This window comes from Nerophis lumbriciformis, linkage group LG34 (genome assembly GCF_033978685.3).
Source record: "Nerophis lumbriciformis linkage group LG34, RoL_Nlum_v2.1, whole genome shotgun sequence".
Lineage (NCBI taxonomy): Eukaryota > Metazoa > Chordata > Actinopteri > Syngnathiformes > Syngnathidae > Nerophis > Nerophis lumbriciformis.
The window spans coordinates 12,198,654-12,215,839 of record NC_084581.2 but is presented as its reverse complement, the minus strand read 5'-3'; the positions used below and the strand labels follow the sequence as shown (position 1 = coordinate 12,215,839).

At 41.2% G+C, this 17,186-nt stretch overlaps 2 protein-coding genes across 2 annotated transcripts in view; one reads left to right on the top strand and one right to left on the bottom strand.

Annotated features, from left to right (window-relative positions):
- scara5 (scavenger receptor class A, member 5 (putative)) overlaps positions 1-5,689 on the bottom strand; it is a 121,340-nt gene extending 115,651 nt beyond the window's left edge. Inside the window, exon 1 of the mRNA XM_061929841.1 lies at positions 5,534-5,689. The gene's annotated coding sequence lies outside the window, so the exon portion shown is untranslated. The remainder of the gene's footprint in view (positions 1-5,533) is intronic.
- Positions 5,690-10,162: 4,473 nt separating this feature from the next.
- LOC133576548 (sterile alpha motif domain-containing protein 12-like) lies at positions 10,163-16,269 on the top strand. Its single transcript, XM_061929850.1, has 4 exons — positions 10,163-10,257; positions 12,168-12,339; positions 12,408-12,548; positions 15,643-16,269. Exons 2-4 carry the CDS (start codon positions 12,216-12,218, stop codon positions 15,657-15,659), a joined length of 282 nt encoding a protein of 93 aa, XP_061785834.1. The 5' UTR covers positions 10,163-10,257; positions 12,168-12,215; the 3' UTR covers positions 15,660-16,269.
- The last annotated feature ends 917 nt before the right edge of the window (positions 16,270-17,186 follow it).

Below are 17,186 nucleotides of genomic sequence, written 5' to 3'. Positions count from 1 at the left end.
TTCAATCCCCACCTTCTACCATCCTAGTCACGTCTGTTGTGTCCTTGGGCAAGACACTTCACCCCTTGCTCCTGATGGCTGCTGGTTAGCGCCTTGCATGGCAGCTCCCACTATCTGTGTGTGTGAATGGGTGAATGTGGAAATACTGTCAAAGCGCTTTGAGTACCTTGAAGGTTGAAAAGCGCTATACAAGTATAACCCATTTATTATTTATTTATTTATTATTTAATGTTCAGAAAAAACGCAATACAAATTAAAATGCAATAAAAACGTATTTAGAAGGACGTTAAATATTTCTTATACTCTATACTAAATTGTAAATAGTCGTACTTTGCAAAAAAATCGTTTACCACTACAGGCCTGTAACCAATAAAGGAAGGAATTACTGTAATCTTATGTACATTATTTCCTATAGCTAAGTTTATATTTTGCAATTTTGTGTGCTTAAGATCCAAATACCTTATCTGGATGAAACCAAGGGCAAGGGTGCACAAAGGGGATTAGCCATTGTTTGTGTGTCGCATGACTTCATATCCATACATTACACTTCAGCATCTTTCCCACGTGTCCCTCACTCTAAAAAAACTAGTAAAGGTTGTGCAAGACTCGGCAATAAAAACGCAAAGGTGTGCCATTGTGCTGCTAAACTCCCCTTTAGTGCTCAGCAGGACGTCTGCTGAGAGCCCAGCTCAGTCTTGACTTTCTCATTAAAAAGGGAATAAAGCAAGCGGACTGACATTTGGACTCAAACTATTGAGGCTGCTAGGAGATCAGCCGAGTGTGTATTTGCACGGAATGGTGTGTGTTTGTGTGTGTGAGGGATAGAAAGGATGGTGGGAAAGCAAAGATCCACCTCCACCAAAAAAGAAAAAAACTATACTGTGCATTGTTCACACTAATAAATCTTCAACAATGATCATACACAAACTGGGAATGAGTGAATAGTCTCTTGAATGGTCACTTCAGAGGCTTTTAAAATGATATTGGGGCACTATTCACTACATGGTGAATCTGCATTCTTGTCTTTTTTGCCAAAATGCTCGGATTCAGCAGTCTTCTCCCGTGATGCCTGCTCTGCTGTGATTGGTCAAGGGTCGAGGGTTTGATGACAGAATAGAGTAAAAGTGGGGCAGCACGGTGGTAGAGGGGTTAGTGCGTCTGCCTCACAATACGAAGGTCCTGGGTTCGATCCTGCGCTCGGGATCTTTCTGTGTGGAGTTTGCATGCTCTCCCTGTGACTGCGTGGGTTCCCTCCGGGTACTCCGGCTTCCTCCCACCTCCAAAGACATGCACCTGGGGATAGGTTGACTAAAAAAATGGTCCCTAGTGTGTGAATGTTGTCTGTCTATCTGTGTTGGCCCTGTGATGAGCTGGTGTACCCCGCCTTCCGCCCGAATGCAGCTGAGATAGGCTCCAGCACCCCCCGCGACCCCGAACCGGACAAGCAGTAGAAGATGGATGGCTGGATAGAGTAAACGTGATTGTTGATTAATCACATCTTGTATCTCCTTCTCTGTCAGACTGGTACACTATGCTCTATCAACAAACCCCCACTCTTCTTTGGATTACCGTTTTGACATGCATATCACTAGAAAGCACAGAGTATCTAGCTTCAGAGATCATTGGAATTATCTCAATACTTCAAGACTTATAATCAGTAGGGATGTATCCCAGGGCATTCAATCGATCGCAACTGGACTGTTTGGTTTGTCTTAGAAGACGTTTCGCCTCTTATCCGAGTAGGCTTCATCAGTTTGTGCTCATAGACTTCGATTGGTCGGATCTAAGATTAGTCTCGACTAGATCTGACTAATCTTAGATCTAAGATTAGTCTCGACTAGATCTGACTAATCTTAGATCTGACTTAGATTGGTCAGATCTAGGACTACTCTGGTCTAGATCTGACCAATCTAAGTCTGTGAGCATGAACTGATAAAGTCTACTCGAATGAGAGGCGAAACGTTTTCTAAGACAAACCAAACAGTCCAGTTGCAATCGATTGAATGCTCTGAGATGACAATAACCAGGATGAATGAGAATATTCATTGACAGTAGGGATGTACTGTATCGGCCAGAGATCAGTATCAGCCGATTTTCATGAAAAACTATGTTATTGCCATTGCCGATTTTTGTCTTTTAATGCCGATCTCAAACGCAGATCCCCTCAGGCTGGCATGATTTATTTTTAGCCCCCTGGCTGACAAGCGGTTAGAAGATAATTACGTGCCTCCATACAAAGTGTGGGGTCAATAATAATAATGATAAGCTAATAATAATCACCTCCATTGTAGCAAATAAACTGAATTTCATAGTAGATATCATTATCAATTATCACTGGAGGATGAGGCTAAACATGTTACACACCGAGAGCAAGCCAGGAGCACTAAGCTCACTTTAAAAACCATCAAGAAATTAGGGCTTATGTAAAGCTTAAGAAGTGTAGATGGAACCACTTTACATCAGAAAGTAAGCAGTTATTGAATTAACAAGTAGATTAATAAGAGTCTAAAAAAATGAACAACTGTTGGTGTATCAGTATTGTGACGGCGTGGTGAAGTTGGTAGAGTGGCCGTGCCAGCAATCTGAGGGTTACTGGTTCAATCCCCACCTTCTACCATCCTAGTCACGTCCGTTGTGTCCTTGAGCAAGACACTTCACCTTTGCTCCTGATGGGCCTGGTTAGCGCCGTGCATGGCAGCTCCCACCATCAGTGTGTGAATGTGAATGTGAATGTGTGTGTGTGAATGGGTGAATGTGGAAAATAGTGTCAAAGCGTTAAAAAGGTAGAAAAGCGCTATACAAGTACGACCCATTTACCATTTGTCGCAGTCAGTACATGACATAAGACGGGAGCGGCTCGATCCATAAACCAATAGTGTTGATTTTAAAGGGTAGTATCAGTATATGAGTGATACTAAAATGGTTAGGTCAATATTTTTATTTACTAAATTTTTTTTTCCGTCATTTTAATAATTTGTTGGAAACAGGAGAATCTTGAGGGCAAAAATCTAATTATTTAAATGAGTAGTTTTGCTTTAGTTTGGTTATTGTGTACTATTGACTTTGCCTAAACAATAAAAAAGAATGTGTTTAAATATTGTGTGGATATTGTTACACTGTTAATAGCACTCACCATAAATACATTGAAAAATATGCGGTTAATACATGTGATCGGTATCGGCGAGAATTGTGTTTCTCATATTCTGAAGCTGGGATGGGCTCCAGTACCCCTGCGACCTCGTAAGGGACAAGCAGTAGACCATGGATGGATGGATGGTCTGAGAGTCTTTCATGTGCATTTAGGCAAACTTTTTACCAATAAATGACTTCCGTCTGGCCACACCAAACAGGTGTGACTGGTAGATTGCTGCAGAGATGGTTGTGTTTTTTTTAAAGTTCTCCTCTCTCCACAGAGGAATGCTGTACCTCTGACAGAGTGACCATCAGGTTCTTGGTCACCTTCCTAACTCGACTAAGATGAATGCAGCAATTTTTGTGCTGAAAACAAAATTTTGTTGCACTTGTGCAATGAAAACAAAGACCATACTATACTATACCATACCAATCTGGATGAAAACCAACGCATCCCATCCAACCTTTCTAAAGCTCAAACGGTGCTGCAAAGAGGAATGGGCAAAACTGCCCAAAGATAGGTGTGCAAAGATTTTGGCATCGTATTAAATAAGACTTGAGGCTTTAATTGCTGCCAAAGGTGCATCAACGAGGATGTCGTTGTGGCTTGTGCAGCCCTTTGAGACACTTGTGCAGCCCTTTGAGACACTTGCGATTAAGGGCTACATAGATACACTTTGACTGATTGATTGAACAAAGTATTGAGCAAAGGCTGTGAATACTTATTAACATGGGAATTTTTAATACAAATGCAATTAAAAAACTTTTTCACATTGTCATTACGGGGTATTGTGTGTATAATTTTGAAGACAGAAATAATGTATTCCATTTTGAAATAAGGCTTTAGCATAACAACATGTGGAAAAAGTGATTACTTTCTGGATGCACTAGCTGTATGTTTCCAACATAATTGTAGAATGCGACAACACATTTTGCTAGCTCGTCAAACACACAAAAGAAATCTCTTGTCGTCATGGGTCACGGTTTTCGGGTGATTCGACTCCCAACTGAGCTCCCAATTGTCTGAGGCAACCACCGTGTATGTGTGTGTGTGTGTGTGTGTGTGTGTGTGTGTGTGTGTGTGTGTGTGTGTGTGTGTGGTCCCTGATGTCTTCATAACATCCACTCATGTCAGTATGTAATGCATGTAAAACTACAAAATAGTACAGTACATACAAATGTTGAGTTATTGTGTAACGCTGACTGATGCTGGAAGTTTACGTCCAAATCTGAACCAATGTGTCATTGAAGACTAACTTTTGGACTCCAAGGAATACAAAAATGTGTATTGTATCCATGATAAAACTGTATATTTTATCATCTTAAAACTCATTTGTATATTTTAGCTTTTAAATAGCCCCCCTTTTTTAGACCAGTTGATCTGCCGTTTCTTTTCTTTTCTCCTCTGCTCCCCCTTCTCCCTTGTGGAGGGGGAGACACACAGGTCCGGTGGCCATGGATGAAGTGCTGGCTGTCCAGAGTCGGGACCCGGGGTGGACCGCTCGCCTGTGTATCGGTTGGGAACATCTCTGCGCTGCTGACCCGTCTCCGCTCGGAATGGTTTCCTGCTGGCCCCACTATGGACTGGACTCTTACTATTATGTTGGATCCACTATGGACTGGACTCTCACAATATTATGTCAGACCCACTCGACATCCATTGCTTTCGGTCTCCCCTAGAGGGGGGGGGTTACCCACATATGCGGTCCTCTCTAAGGTTTCTCATAGTCATTCACATCGACGTCCCACTGGGTTGTGAGTTTTTCCTTGCCCTTATGTGGGCTCTGTACCGAGGATGTTGTTGTGACTTGTGCAGTCCTTTGAGGCACTTGTGATTTAGGGCTATATAAATAAACATTGATTGATTGATTGATTGATATTTGTGTTAATTGGACCCAAGAAACGTGCTCTACTGTTGCTCAGTCATCCATGTCAACATGAACGCATTTTCACAGTTAATTAGAGACACTTCCGCCCCCACCTCTGACCACACAAACACAAAAAGACAATTAGTTTATGCATGAGTTCCACTAAAAGTGCATTTCCTGTCTTTTTAAATTGCACATGTTAATACGTCAGTGACGAGCGTTTATCACCTCAGAGGGTCAAAGTGTGGCCTGCACTGATGCTACTAGTGGGAGAATATGTCAACAACAATCTTCTCTCACACCAAGTTTAAAATACAAGCAACCATTCATTTTGTATTTTTTACTACTGGAAAATCCAGTTGCATCTAGAAAGATGAGCAACAAAGGAAATAAGTCTGTTATTGTGTTTCTCACATTCTGATACTGACAGCACCAATCTAAAGGCTGTTCAGGCTGCATCAGCAGGTGTACCTAATAAAGTGGCCGTAGAAGAGTCTAAAAACAACGTGCACAACATGCATTGTCCCACTCACCTTATCAGATGTCAACTGGGATACAAAAGAAAGAAACAGCGGAATTCACAGCTGCGCTGGGATCTTCATTCCCAGGTAAAACGTCCACAAGTTCCACGCGTGGGAATGAGGCAGTGTATATGTACCCTGCACGAGCAGACAGTAACAACAGGCAGCTCAACTTTGCAGGAATTCTCCCTCCGTAATGACGTCATCACCTCCAACTCCAGCTGGAGTGCGTCTCCAAGTCAGCTGGATATGGGTTGCATCTTCAGCTGTGCGCTTGCGCCCTCTATCGTCTGGAAAATGCGTGCAATTTAAAATAAACTAATGCTGTTGTATTCGATTCAAAATGATTTTTTAAATTTTTTTTTAATTTATTTTTTTTACCTTTATTCATACAGGGAAGTATGGAGGGTCAAATGAGACAAAATTAAATAAATAAGTAAATGTTTGGATAATTACTTGCATGTGTCTGTAAATAATTAAATACACACATGTGAGAAAGCGGTTATTCATCCTCTGCTCAAAAGACCTAACCTTGATCCTGACCTCATGGTAAACTACCAACCGGTGTCCCACCTTCCCTTTATTTCGAAAATCCTCGAAAAAATTGTCGCACAGCAGCTAAATGAACACTTAGTGTCTAACAATCTCTGTGAACCTTTTCAATCCGGTTTCAGGGCAAATCACTCTACGGAGACAGCCCTCGCAAAAATGACTAATGATCTACTGCTAACGATGGATTCTGATGCGTCATCTATGTTGCTGCTTCTTGATCTTAGCGCTGCTTTCGATACCGTCGATCATAATATTTTATTAGAGCGTATCAAAACACGTATTAGTATGTCAGACTTAGCTTTGTCGTGGTTCAACTCTTATCTTACTGACAGGATGCAATGCGTCTCCCATAATAATGTGACCTCGGACTATGTTAAGGTAACGTGCGGAGTTCCTCAGGGTTTGGTTCTTGGCCCTGCACTCTTTAGTATTTACATGCTGCCGCTAGGCGACATCATACGCAAATACGGTGTTAGCTTTCATTGTTATGCTGATGACACCCAACTCTACATGCCCCTAAAGCTGACCAACACGCCGGATTGTAGTCAGCTGGAGGCGTGTCTTAATGAAATTAAACAATGGATGTCCGCTAACTTCTTGCAACTCAACGCCAAGAAAACGGAAATGCTGATTATCGGTCCTGCTAAACACCGACATTTATTTAATAATACCACCTTAACATTTGACAACCAAACAATTACACAAGGCGAATCAGTAAAGAATCTGGGTATTATTTTCGACCCAACTCTCTCCTTTGAGTCACACATTAAGAGTGTTACTAAAACGGCCTTCTTTCATCTCCGCAATATCGCTAAAATTCGTTCTATTTTATCCACTAGCGACGCTGAGATCATTATTCATGCGTTCGTTACGTCTCGTCTTGACTACTGTAACGTATTATTTTCGGGTCTCCCGATGTCTAGCATTAAGAGATTACAGTTGGTACAAAATGCGGCCGCTAGACTTTTGACAAGAACAAGAAAGTTTGATCATATTACGCCTATACTGGCTCACCTGCACTGGCTTCCTGTGCACTTAAGATGTGACTTTAAGGTTTTACTACTTACGTATAAAATACTACACAGTCTAGCTCCGTCCTATCTTGTCGATTGCATTGTACCATATGTCCCGGCAAGAAATTTGCGTTCAAAGAACTCCGGCTTATTAGTGATTCCCAGAGCCCAAAAAAAGTCTGCGGGCTATAGAGCGTTTTCTATTCGGGCTCCAGTACTATGGAATGCCCTCCCGGTAACAATTAGAGATGCTACCTCAGTAGAAGCATTTAAGTCCCATCTTAAAACTCATTTGTATACTCTAGCCTTTAAATAGCCCCCCTGTTAGACCAGTTGATCTGCCGTTTCTTTTCTTTTCTCCTCTGCTCCCCTTTTCCTTGAGGGGGGGGGGGGCACAGGTCCGGTGGCCATGGATGAAGTGCTGGCTGTCCAGAGTCGGGACCCGGGGTGGACCGCTCGCCTGTGCATCGGCTGAGAACATCTCTGCGCTGCTGACCCGTCTCCGCTCGGGATGGTGTCCTGCTGGTCCCACTATGGACTGGACTCTTACTATTATGTTGGATCCACTATGGACTGGACTCTCACAATATTATGTCAGACCCACTCGACATCCATTGCTTTCGGTCTCCCCTAGAGGGGGGGGTTACCCACATATGCGGTCCTCTCCAAGGTTTCTCATAGTCATTCACATCGACGTCCCACTGGGGTGAGTTTTTCCTTGCCCTTATGTGGGCTTTGTACCGAGGATGTCGTTGTGGCTTGTGCAGCCCTTTGAGACACTTGTGATTTAGGGCTATATAAATAAAGATTGATTGATTGATTGATTGATTGTTATGGATGGGTGGTTAATTTATTCAACGTCAAATTAAATTCATTTATTTAATCATGCAATCATCTATTTCAATATTTAATCTTTTTTTTTTAGAAAATATTTAATCATTTTCTTCCATTATTTAATAGTTTATTTTTTTTCATTGAACATATTTATTTTATCTGTCCAAGTCACCTTATTCAAATCAGTGGGCGGGGCTAACATGAATCTAGTCCAATAATTCTTTGGAACTTTGGAAGTCTTTGAAAACATGGCGGCTAACTTTTTTATGGAGTTTGTGGTAGATATTTTAGACCTTGTGGTGTATGTGGAAGCAAGCTGATTCAGAGCATGTAGTTACATGTCGTTACAGTAGAGGAATTAATTGAAGTTATCAGAGTTGATCATGTGTTAGGACCCGCCCACTGTCTTTGACAGCTGAGTTTGACATAGATCAAATACATTCATGAAGTGCTGACACATAAGTCCGTGAAATAATTTAAGAAATATATAATTTAAATCATGAAATAATTAATGCAGTCATGAAATAACGAAATTATTATTTGAATTATTAAATAATTAATTCAATCAAGAAGTAATTATGTCAATAATTAAATTATTAAATGGTAAGTTGAATATTAAAATATTCTATTAAATGATTGAATAATTAAATGTACTTATATGTTAAATATATTTAAAATACCATAGTTCTCACCCGGAAAAGGGTGGAGTGCCATCTCTGGGTTGGGGAGGAGACCCTGCCCCAAGTGGAGAAGTTCAAGTACCTCGGAGTCTTGTTCACGAGTGAGGGAAGAGTGGATAGTGAGATCGACAGGCGGATCGGTGCGGCGTCTTCAGTAATGCGGACGCTGTATCGATCCGTTGTGGTGAAGAAGGAGCTGAGCCGGAAGGCAAAGCTCTCAATTTACCGGTCGATCTACGTTCCCAACCTCGGGTCATGAGCTTTGGGTTATGACCGAAAGGACAAGATCACGGGTACAAGCGGTCAAAATGAGTTTCCTCCGCCGGGTGGCGAGGCTCTCCCTTAGAGATAGGGTGAGAAGCTCTGCCATCCGGGAGGAGCTCAAAGTAAAGCCGCTGCTCCTCCACATCGAGAGGAGCCAGATGAGGTGGTTCAGGCATCTGGTCAGGATGCCACCCGAACGCCTCCCAAGGGAGGTGTTTAGCACGTCCGACCGGTAGGAGGCCACGGGGAAGACCCAGGACACGTTGGGAAGACTATATCTCCTGGCTGGCCAGGGAACGCCTCGGAATCTCCCGGGAAGAGCTGGACGAAGGGGCTGGGGAGAGGGAAGTCTGGGCTTCCCTGCTTAGGCTGCTTTCCCCGTGACCTGACCTCGGATGAGCGGAAGAAGATGGATGGATGGATGGATATTTAAAATACAGTTATGTATTTAATTCAAATTATAAATAAGTTAAGATACATTGCACGGTGGAAGAGGGGTTAGTGCATCTGCCTCACAATACGAAGGTCCTGAGTAGTCTGGGGTTCAATCCCGGGCTCGGGATCTTTCTGTGTGGAGTTTGCATGTTCTCCCCGTGACTGCGTGGGTTCCCTCCGGGTACTCCGGCTTCCTAACCCATAAAAAAAAACATGCACCTGGGGATAAGTTGATTGGCAACACTAAATTGGCCCTACTGTGTGAATGTGAGTGTGAATGTTGTCTGTCTATCTGTGTTGGCCCTGTGATGAGGTGGCGACTTGTCCAGGGTGTACCCCGCCTTCCGCCCGATTGTAGCTGAGATAGGCTCCAGCGCCCCCGCAACCCCGAAGGGAATAAGCGGTAGAAAATGGATTGATGGATGGATGAAATAATTATTAAAATATGTATTTATTGTTTTAATTTTGAAATAGAAAAGTCCCATTGACATTAAGAATTTATTTTTAAAGGAGTTCTGCTACAAACATTCATACATCAGCATAAGAGACTCTAATCAGAATCTAAATCACATTTATTGGCCAAGTATGTTTAATACACACTGAATTTACTTTATAGATTGTGCTCTGTTTGACCAATGTAAATAAATTAAAACCTACATTTGTAAATGTAATAATGATATCCATTTTTACTTGGATCAAAATTTAAAGCAAACATTTGCAACTAGAAGACAAATTGTCGTTAAAATCATTAAAAGTTAATCGTTTCTTAACGACAGCCTTTCAAGTCGTCGGGTTGATTTCCAAGTACACTTGAACACACCTCAGGGGGGCGTGTCCCACAATACGTAAAAGGGTAGGTGGGCGCGGCCTAGAAGGTCAAAGAACACCTCCAGTGGACAGGTTGAGACAAGCCGCGCCATTATTTGGAAAGAATCGCACAAGACACACCCGGAAGAAGGTAAAATTACAAATAAGCGCACTAAAACGCAACTTTAAAAGTTCGCTACAATGTTACAAATATTTGCGGTGCCTCACGCCATGTTGCGGTCTGTTGTTGGGCGGGCTGTCTCACCGGATTCCATGCTTGTTTTAATTTTACAGGGTGACAAATGGATGAATGTGACACAGAAACGACAGCGAACGTGTAAACTTCGTCAATGTGGCGCCTGTTTCGACTAATATAACGCTGCAGAATGTTGCCAAATATGCAAAAACAACTTGATGTGGAGAGAGTAAGGCAAACATGGCGGCTTAGAGGATGATGGTTGACTCGTTTTTTAAAACACATGTTTGTGATATGTACATTAATTGCACCACACGTTAGTTAAGCCGAATTGATTTTTGTAAAGTTGCTGAGCAATAACGGTACAATGCTGTTGGTGGATTTGTTGTAATACCGTAACGCACCAGAAGAGGGAGGCATCGTAATTTGTCTGCCACAATGTACGTTTCCCTTTTCGCTGTTTGATGAGGAAACTGTGATCAGCCCAGTGACGTGCGGTGAACTAAACACTAGGTGAGGCATAGATACTTTTGGAATTTTTTTCTTCTTTTATTTACTTAAATTCATATGTGCAGCTCCAATTATTGTTGATTTAGGTTGCACATTAGAGTAACAAGAAAAATAATGGAGTTATTCACTTTCATAAAAACGTTATCATTATGATATGATAAATGGATCCAAAAAGTATTTTATAAAGTTATTAAATACTTTATGGTCCCATTTGCTTTTAACAAAATAAATCAAGTATTGTGAGTTTATCTTACCTTTCTCTATTTGTATCTGTAGCAGCAATAGCTATCCTCCATGAAAACGTACTTAGAGAAGTTCAGTTTAGAGAAGTATTTAATCTTGTATGTAAACCTCCACATTGGCAGACACATTCATTTAATTCAATTTAATTCCAAGCAATAAAACAATATGTTTGCATCTGACAAAAAACGCCCACAAACGCTGGCTTACTCCAATAAAAATGCCATGTTTGTTATAAATACAGTTTAAAAAAATAAAAATAAAAAAGGCTGGCTTCCGCTGGAGAGACATGTGTCTGCTAGCTTGAGCGCCCCCACTTCTCCCAGTGTGGCAAGTCAGAGTACTGCTGAGGCATTGAACTGCAAGTTGACAATATATCGCTCCCTACCTTGAGGCAGAGGTACTTGCTGCCTCATGGTCCGCCTTTTCCCCGTGGCAACAAGCACGCGCCCCCTCGCACGCACATGCTCAATACACTTTGTGTGTAGCTGTGGAGGTACCGCCTGTGTCTGCCTCACTTCTCGTCTGCCGCGTTATTTTCATCAGGAAACACGGAATTTCCGCGATTTTGCCCATGAAAATTATCAAAATATACAGGAACCACACCAAAATCACATAGAAAGTATAGACCAAAAGATAAATATTCAAACGTATTTTATTTTATTACTTCGTTTTTGAACATCTCATGGTTAAGCCACCAGGTGGCAAGGTGAGGTACTGCCTCACTTGCCTACCCTGACAGCACGTCACTGGATCAGCCCCAGGTTCGATTCCCACGACCCACATAGGCACATACAATACCTATGTGGGTACCATTAGTGACACACTTCTCAAGTGTGTCACTAATGGCATGTGGAGATGACCAGTGCATACATGAATGTATTCGCCTCCACCTTGACTTTTAATGGTCGCTAATGTATTCGCCGAGTATGTCAGTGACTCCGCAGAGACTCCCACACAACCCTCCTGATTAACACAGGAAATTACATTTCTACATTGAACTGAAAAGGTCACATCAACAGTCTTTCACTCGTTAGTGTCATCGTTCCTCCAGGAGGATTTCGCTCCGCCCTGGAATATCGGCACCCCCAAAATGTTTTTATTTTTTCTTACAGCTGCCCCCTCTTTTTTGGTGGTTTGTTGCTAATGCTGTTGCCGTGGCGATGGAACCTGCGTCCAAGCGTGTATCGTCATGGTCGGTGCGGGAGGTCCTGGAGTGGCTTCAGGAGCACCACCCCGGCCAAGTGGGCGTGCTTCAGAAAGCCGTGATGAAGCACGCCATTTCCGGTACGCCCGCCGTGTCAGCCAGAACGCACGTGAACAATAGTAGTTTCAACTTTGACCCCCCGGCGCAGGCCGTGCTTTGCTGAGGCTGAGGGAGCATCACCTGCTCCAGCTGGGAGTGGATGTCGAGGAGCAGCAGCAGGAGATGCTGCAGGACCTGCTCCTCCTCAGGGTGCAGGAGGAGATCGACGAGCTCAACGATATCTGCTCAGGTGACCGTGTCTAATCTTTTTTACTGACGGCAGGTGGCGCTCTAACCCTTTTCAGCCAATGAGAAGTACCAGGAGCCTTTCTGGAAGAGCACTGTTGCCATTCAATTTTGCGCTTCAAAATTTCAAGGAATTTGCAACTATATGTCATTTCAGGAAACATCATAACAGTGATAATGCATTGGAATAATGATGAAGTGGATTGGAATGATAGCTTGGTTTTTATCCTCCCCAATTTTTATTTTTTTGGCTAAAACTTTGCATACACCGTCTTGTTTATCGCACAGCCAAACTTTGTGGATAAAACAAATAGTCTGTTTGCCCACGTATCATTCAGTGGAATCAAGTGCCCTAACTATGAATCCCACGTTTTTTATTGAGTACGACTGCAAAATAATCCACTGTGGAATCGAAGAAAGTTGCAAGTGCAAGCACTTTGATGAAGAAGGTGAAAAACATTATTGAATCCAAAAAAGAACCAGCAGCAAAGTACGAAGGTGACATAAGCGTGGCTATCTCCTCCCATTCTTTCAGTCCGCACATTGCTGTCTTAAATACAAAAGTTTGTATATTGAAGCAAATTTTCTCCATAAATAACTATGTGAATATAAATAATGGGTTCCTGCCTCAACAAAATCCCATATTTTAGTAAAAGTCTGTACACTTTGAACACAATCTAAAATGCTATACAGTACTATATATTACAGGGGGTGATGGATCAACTTTCTATTTAGTAACAAAGTCAAAACAATAACTACCAAAACTGTCCTGCCGACACACACACACACACACTCACACTGTCACTAACACTGTAGTGCACTCACAGTTGGCGAAACTCCTTAACTTTGAATGATAAGGAGTTAAAAAGTAAAATTCATTGTTGGTTAAACTTCACGTTGTGCAGCGTAATAGAGGGAAAGGTGGAAGGAGGTTTAGGAGGCAGTGTGGACACCACTGTGGACACTTCTGGAGTGTTTCAAACCACACATTGCTTCTCCATTGCTGTCTATGGACTACTATTGAGGTAGCAAAACTAGGATGGTTTAAAAAGGTTAAAAAAATATTTAAAAAGCACACCAAGTAGCACAGTAGCTTAGAACAGCACTGCTCTGCTGCCTGCGACCGATGAGCCTTGCAGGAACACAATGGGTGGATTAAAGGTTCAAACACTGAGACAAGGTTCATACAACAAAGTATATTTTTATTCAATCTAAGGTACGTAAATAGAAACGTTTGTACAACGAGGGTTTTGTAAATCCATGTTCCACTATTGCTTATGGGAAAAAATGCTTCGGTTTTCAGATTTGATCTTTGTTTGGGATGGGAATAGTTAAACAGTTTTTTGTTGACAACCGGTGGTCAGTTTTTCGATTCCTGGGAATCATTTGCCAGGTTTGGTAACGATTCCGTTATCGATTCCTGTGGCCGTGCATGACATCACCACTGGTCTGCGATGCAAACATTGGAGAGTCATTCACGAGAAAGAATAAGAACAGGACAACTTGTGATACTTGCAAAGATATTACATGATAGTGAGGAAATACAACACGTGCAGAAACATGAACCGCACTTTATTTGGAATCTTGCCTACATTTTACAAACTTTTTTTTTTTGCAGTGTAACAATTAAAAATTAGCTCGTTGTAGGTGGCTAGCAATGCAGCTAATCGGAACAATCAGTTCTACCTCTAAATCAATTAAAATGCATTCAAAAACCACCAACAATACTTGATTTACGTCCCATTACTTGTATAATAACCAAACTGTAGCGACATTGTTATTGGAAGAGCAAACACTGAGAAAGTCTTTTTCTAGCGTAGTAAAACATCGGCATGCTTCGATATTAAACGTAAAAGCTTGCTACTGCAAGACTTAAGCTTGCTTCTACGTCAGCGCCCGAATTGCAATTGAGTTTGGAATGCACAACACAATGCGATAGGACACCAATCTGTACTAACTGAAAAACATGAACAATCATATTACAGTATCTGTAAAGTATTAGCCCACATTTCATGTTTTGTTTGTACACAGCGTGACACACTGTAGTTGTACTAACTTGCATGATGTGCTGAGTGTATCATGATCAATATTAAATTGACCCACTCGATGGACAGTTGTCTGTTTGGTCCAGCTTGCCGGGGACCTTTTTTCCAGTTTATTTTGGGTAAGCACTCCATTTATGTCAAAATAGCTTGGCTCCAAGATCCACATTTACAGTGTCAAAGTCATGCTGATCTCACTCTCTCTGCTTCCGTCTGCTCCAACGTTACACCCTCTTCTAGAAGCAGCAGTTCATCCTCTGTATATTCAGGTTAAAAAGTTAAGGTTTGTTTCCGGAAGTAGGAACACACATTTGCTGCTGGAAGTCGAAAGTGTACTGTTATGGAAACGGAAATAAATGCACCGAAGGAATCAGTCATCAATCAATTATTAAAATGACCAAAATAAGGTAAATATTGTTATATTATTATAATATTCTCCAATGTGGCTAAGTGGAAAAAATTAGGCAGTTATGTGATTTATGGCAACGCTCCATTCTCCCCCTTGACCCAAGTCTGTTAGTGCACGCCTTCATCAAAGATCCGCGCTCTGAGTGGAGCATCCCTGTAATGTGTGCATTTCCGATCAAATATTCTCCCATCAATTTACTGTAAATATTTTTGCTCGTAGGAGCTTCTGACCCATGATTTCCACAGGATGTGGAACGCCAAGCAACAACACAAGAGTAACATCATCCCTGGCGAGCATTGTATACACACAAACACACACATTTAATTTAATTCCTATGAACCACTACCCTGCAGTTGGTATTTGACACAGTTAAATACACAGGCCCCATATGCCTGGATATGCTTCTTAAATGTTGGACCTGCGGCATCAGCATATCTCATTAGGACATTTCAAAGTGTGAAATACAATCCGCCTTGAAGACTATTTTATTTTAAAAGTAAACTGGGCAATTTAAAAAACGTTAAAAAACGTGCGTAACTTGAAGCATTGAAGCAGCCTCAGACTTTTTGTACAACAATTAAAGTAACATCAATATGTGTGACTTGAAAGGCCAAACAATATACAAACAAATATGTTCTCTCTTGCAGAATGTTTCCCGGACTAATTTGTTCAGTTGGACTTCCCTTCATCCATTCACCCGCCTATCAAAAGATGGCTGAGGAGATATAAGGACAGAAGTACAACCGTGAGGTAAAGATCGACGGGAAAGAAAGAAAATTCCTGTGGGTAAAAAGTTGACACAAGGACTCTTCTTTTTATCTCATTTGTTACTATGTCGTATGCTACATTAGGACGTCAAAGTGGTGACAAATAGTTACACATGGTCAGCTAAGTGTAAACTTTGTGCTGTTGACTATTTTTAACGGTCCATGATATGCAAATGTGACTCTTAAATGATATTTTAACAATATTTTGTGTCTTAGAACAGGGTCTCCAACCTTTTTTTTCGTGAGAGCCCCTTTCACATAATGAAAATGCTTTTGTTTAATTTATTTTCATAGCTTATCCCAACCAAATCAAGCTTAATAAGTTTGTTTTGTCAAAACATGAACAAAATGTTTGCAATCCACCACAACTTTTACAAATTGTATATTAAAATTAAAAAACTAACACATTTTGTTTATTTCCATTTTTTTTGGTGTATCTCACATTATAAAGGGAACATAGGAAAGCTGTAAAATGATATATATTTTACTGACTCACACACTGCAGATAAATACTTGTTTACATTTGTCCAACAAAACCTTTTAAAATTCTTAATGAAATATGAAAATGTGTGCCTCTTATTGATATGGGTACTTTATTATACATCACACCTTATTATACACACACCCACACATATACAATATATTTGGGGTGTAACGATTGATCGATATGTCAATAGATCAATTTATATTCCCAAATCTCAAGTATATCGATCTGTGCTCAGCAAATTTTCCTTTCAAAAGATATGTGTCGGTCCAAGATCGTTTTAAAAGTTAAATGTTAAATCTATTTTGCCCGACTGTGATGTCATCAAAACAAAAATGACCAATAGCTACGGTGACTGAGAAAGGTCACAACAAACGTAAACGCCACAAAAGAATATAATAAATTACATCACAAAAACTTTCAGCTACAGCTCGATTGCAAAATCCACAACCAAGACAAATGACACAACAAAATAATTTGAAGCCGCAACACAACTTTAAGCCACAAAAGATGAGAAAAACAAAACAGCAGTGACAGCAGAGCAAGTTATGGCGGAACACAACAACAAGTGTGACACAGAACTGGCAGTCAATGAAAATTCATTTTTATCAGAAATCAATAATTACAAGATATGAAGTAAGCCATGGAAAGTAGGAAGCGAAGGGCCTACCACGCCAAAAAGGATGTGTCACAAACTGTGTAACACAGTAGAGAGGAACCCAAGAATGCAGACGGACAGTGAGTAAAACAGTTATTTTACTGAAGTAATGTAATCACAACAGCATTCCAAACAGGGGTAACAAAATGCGACGGTGCATAAAAGAGAAAAAATGATGTGCACCTGGTGGACTTCTTCTTTTTCCAGCAAATCTACGATAAAAATCTGAAATTAGTGTTTTATCGATTCTAAGGGAACGAGAGATCTTGGAGCGATCCTCTG

Bases quoted from the DNA above. Each gene is read 5' to 3' on its own strand.
- LOC133576548 (XM_061929850.1), top strand. From the start codon at position 12,216: ATGGAACCTGCGTCCAAGCGTGTATCGTCATGGTCGGTGCGGGAGGTC. The intron at 12,340-12,407 runs GTACGCCCGCCG...CCCCCGGCGCAG, and splicing joins GATGAAGCACGCCATTTCCG to GCCGTGCTTTGCTGAGGCTG.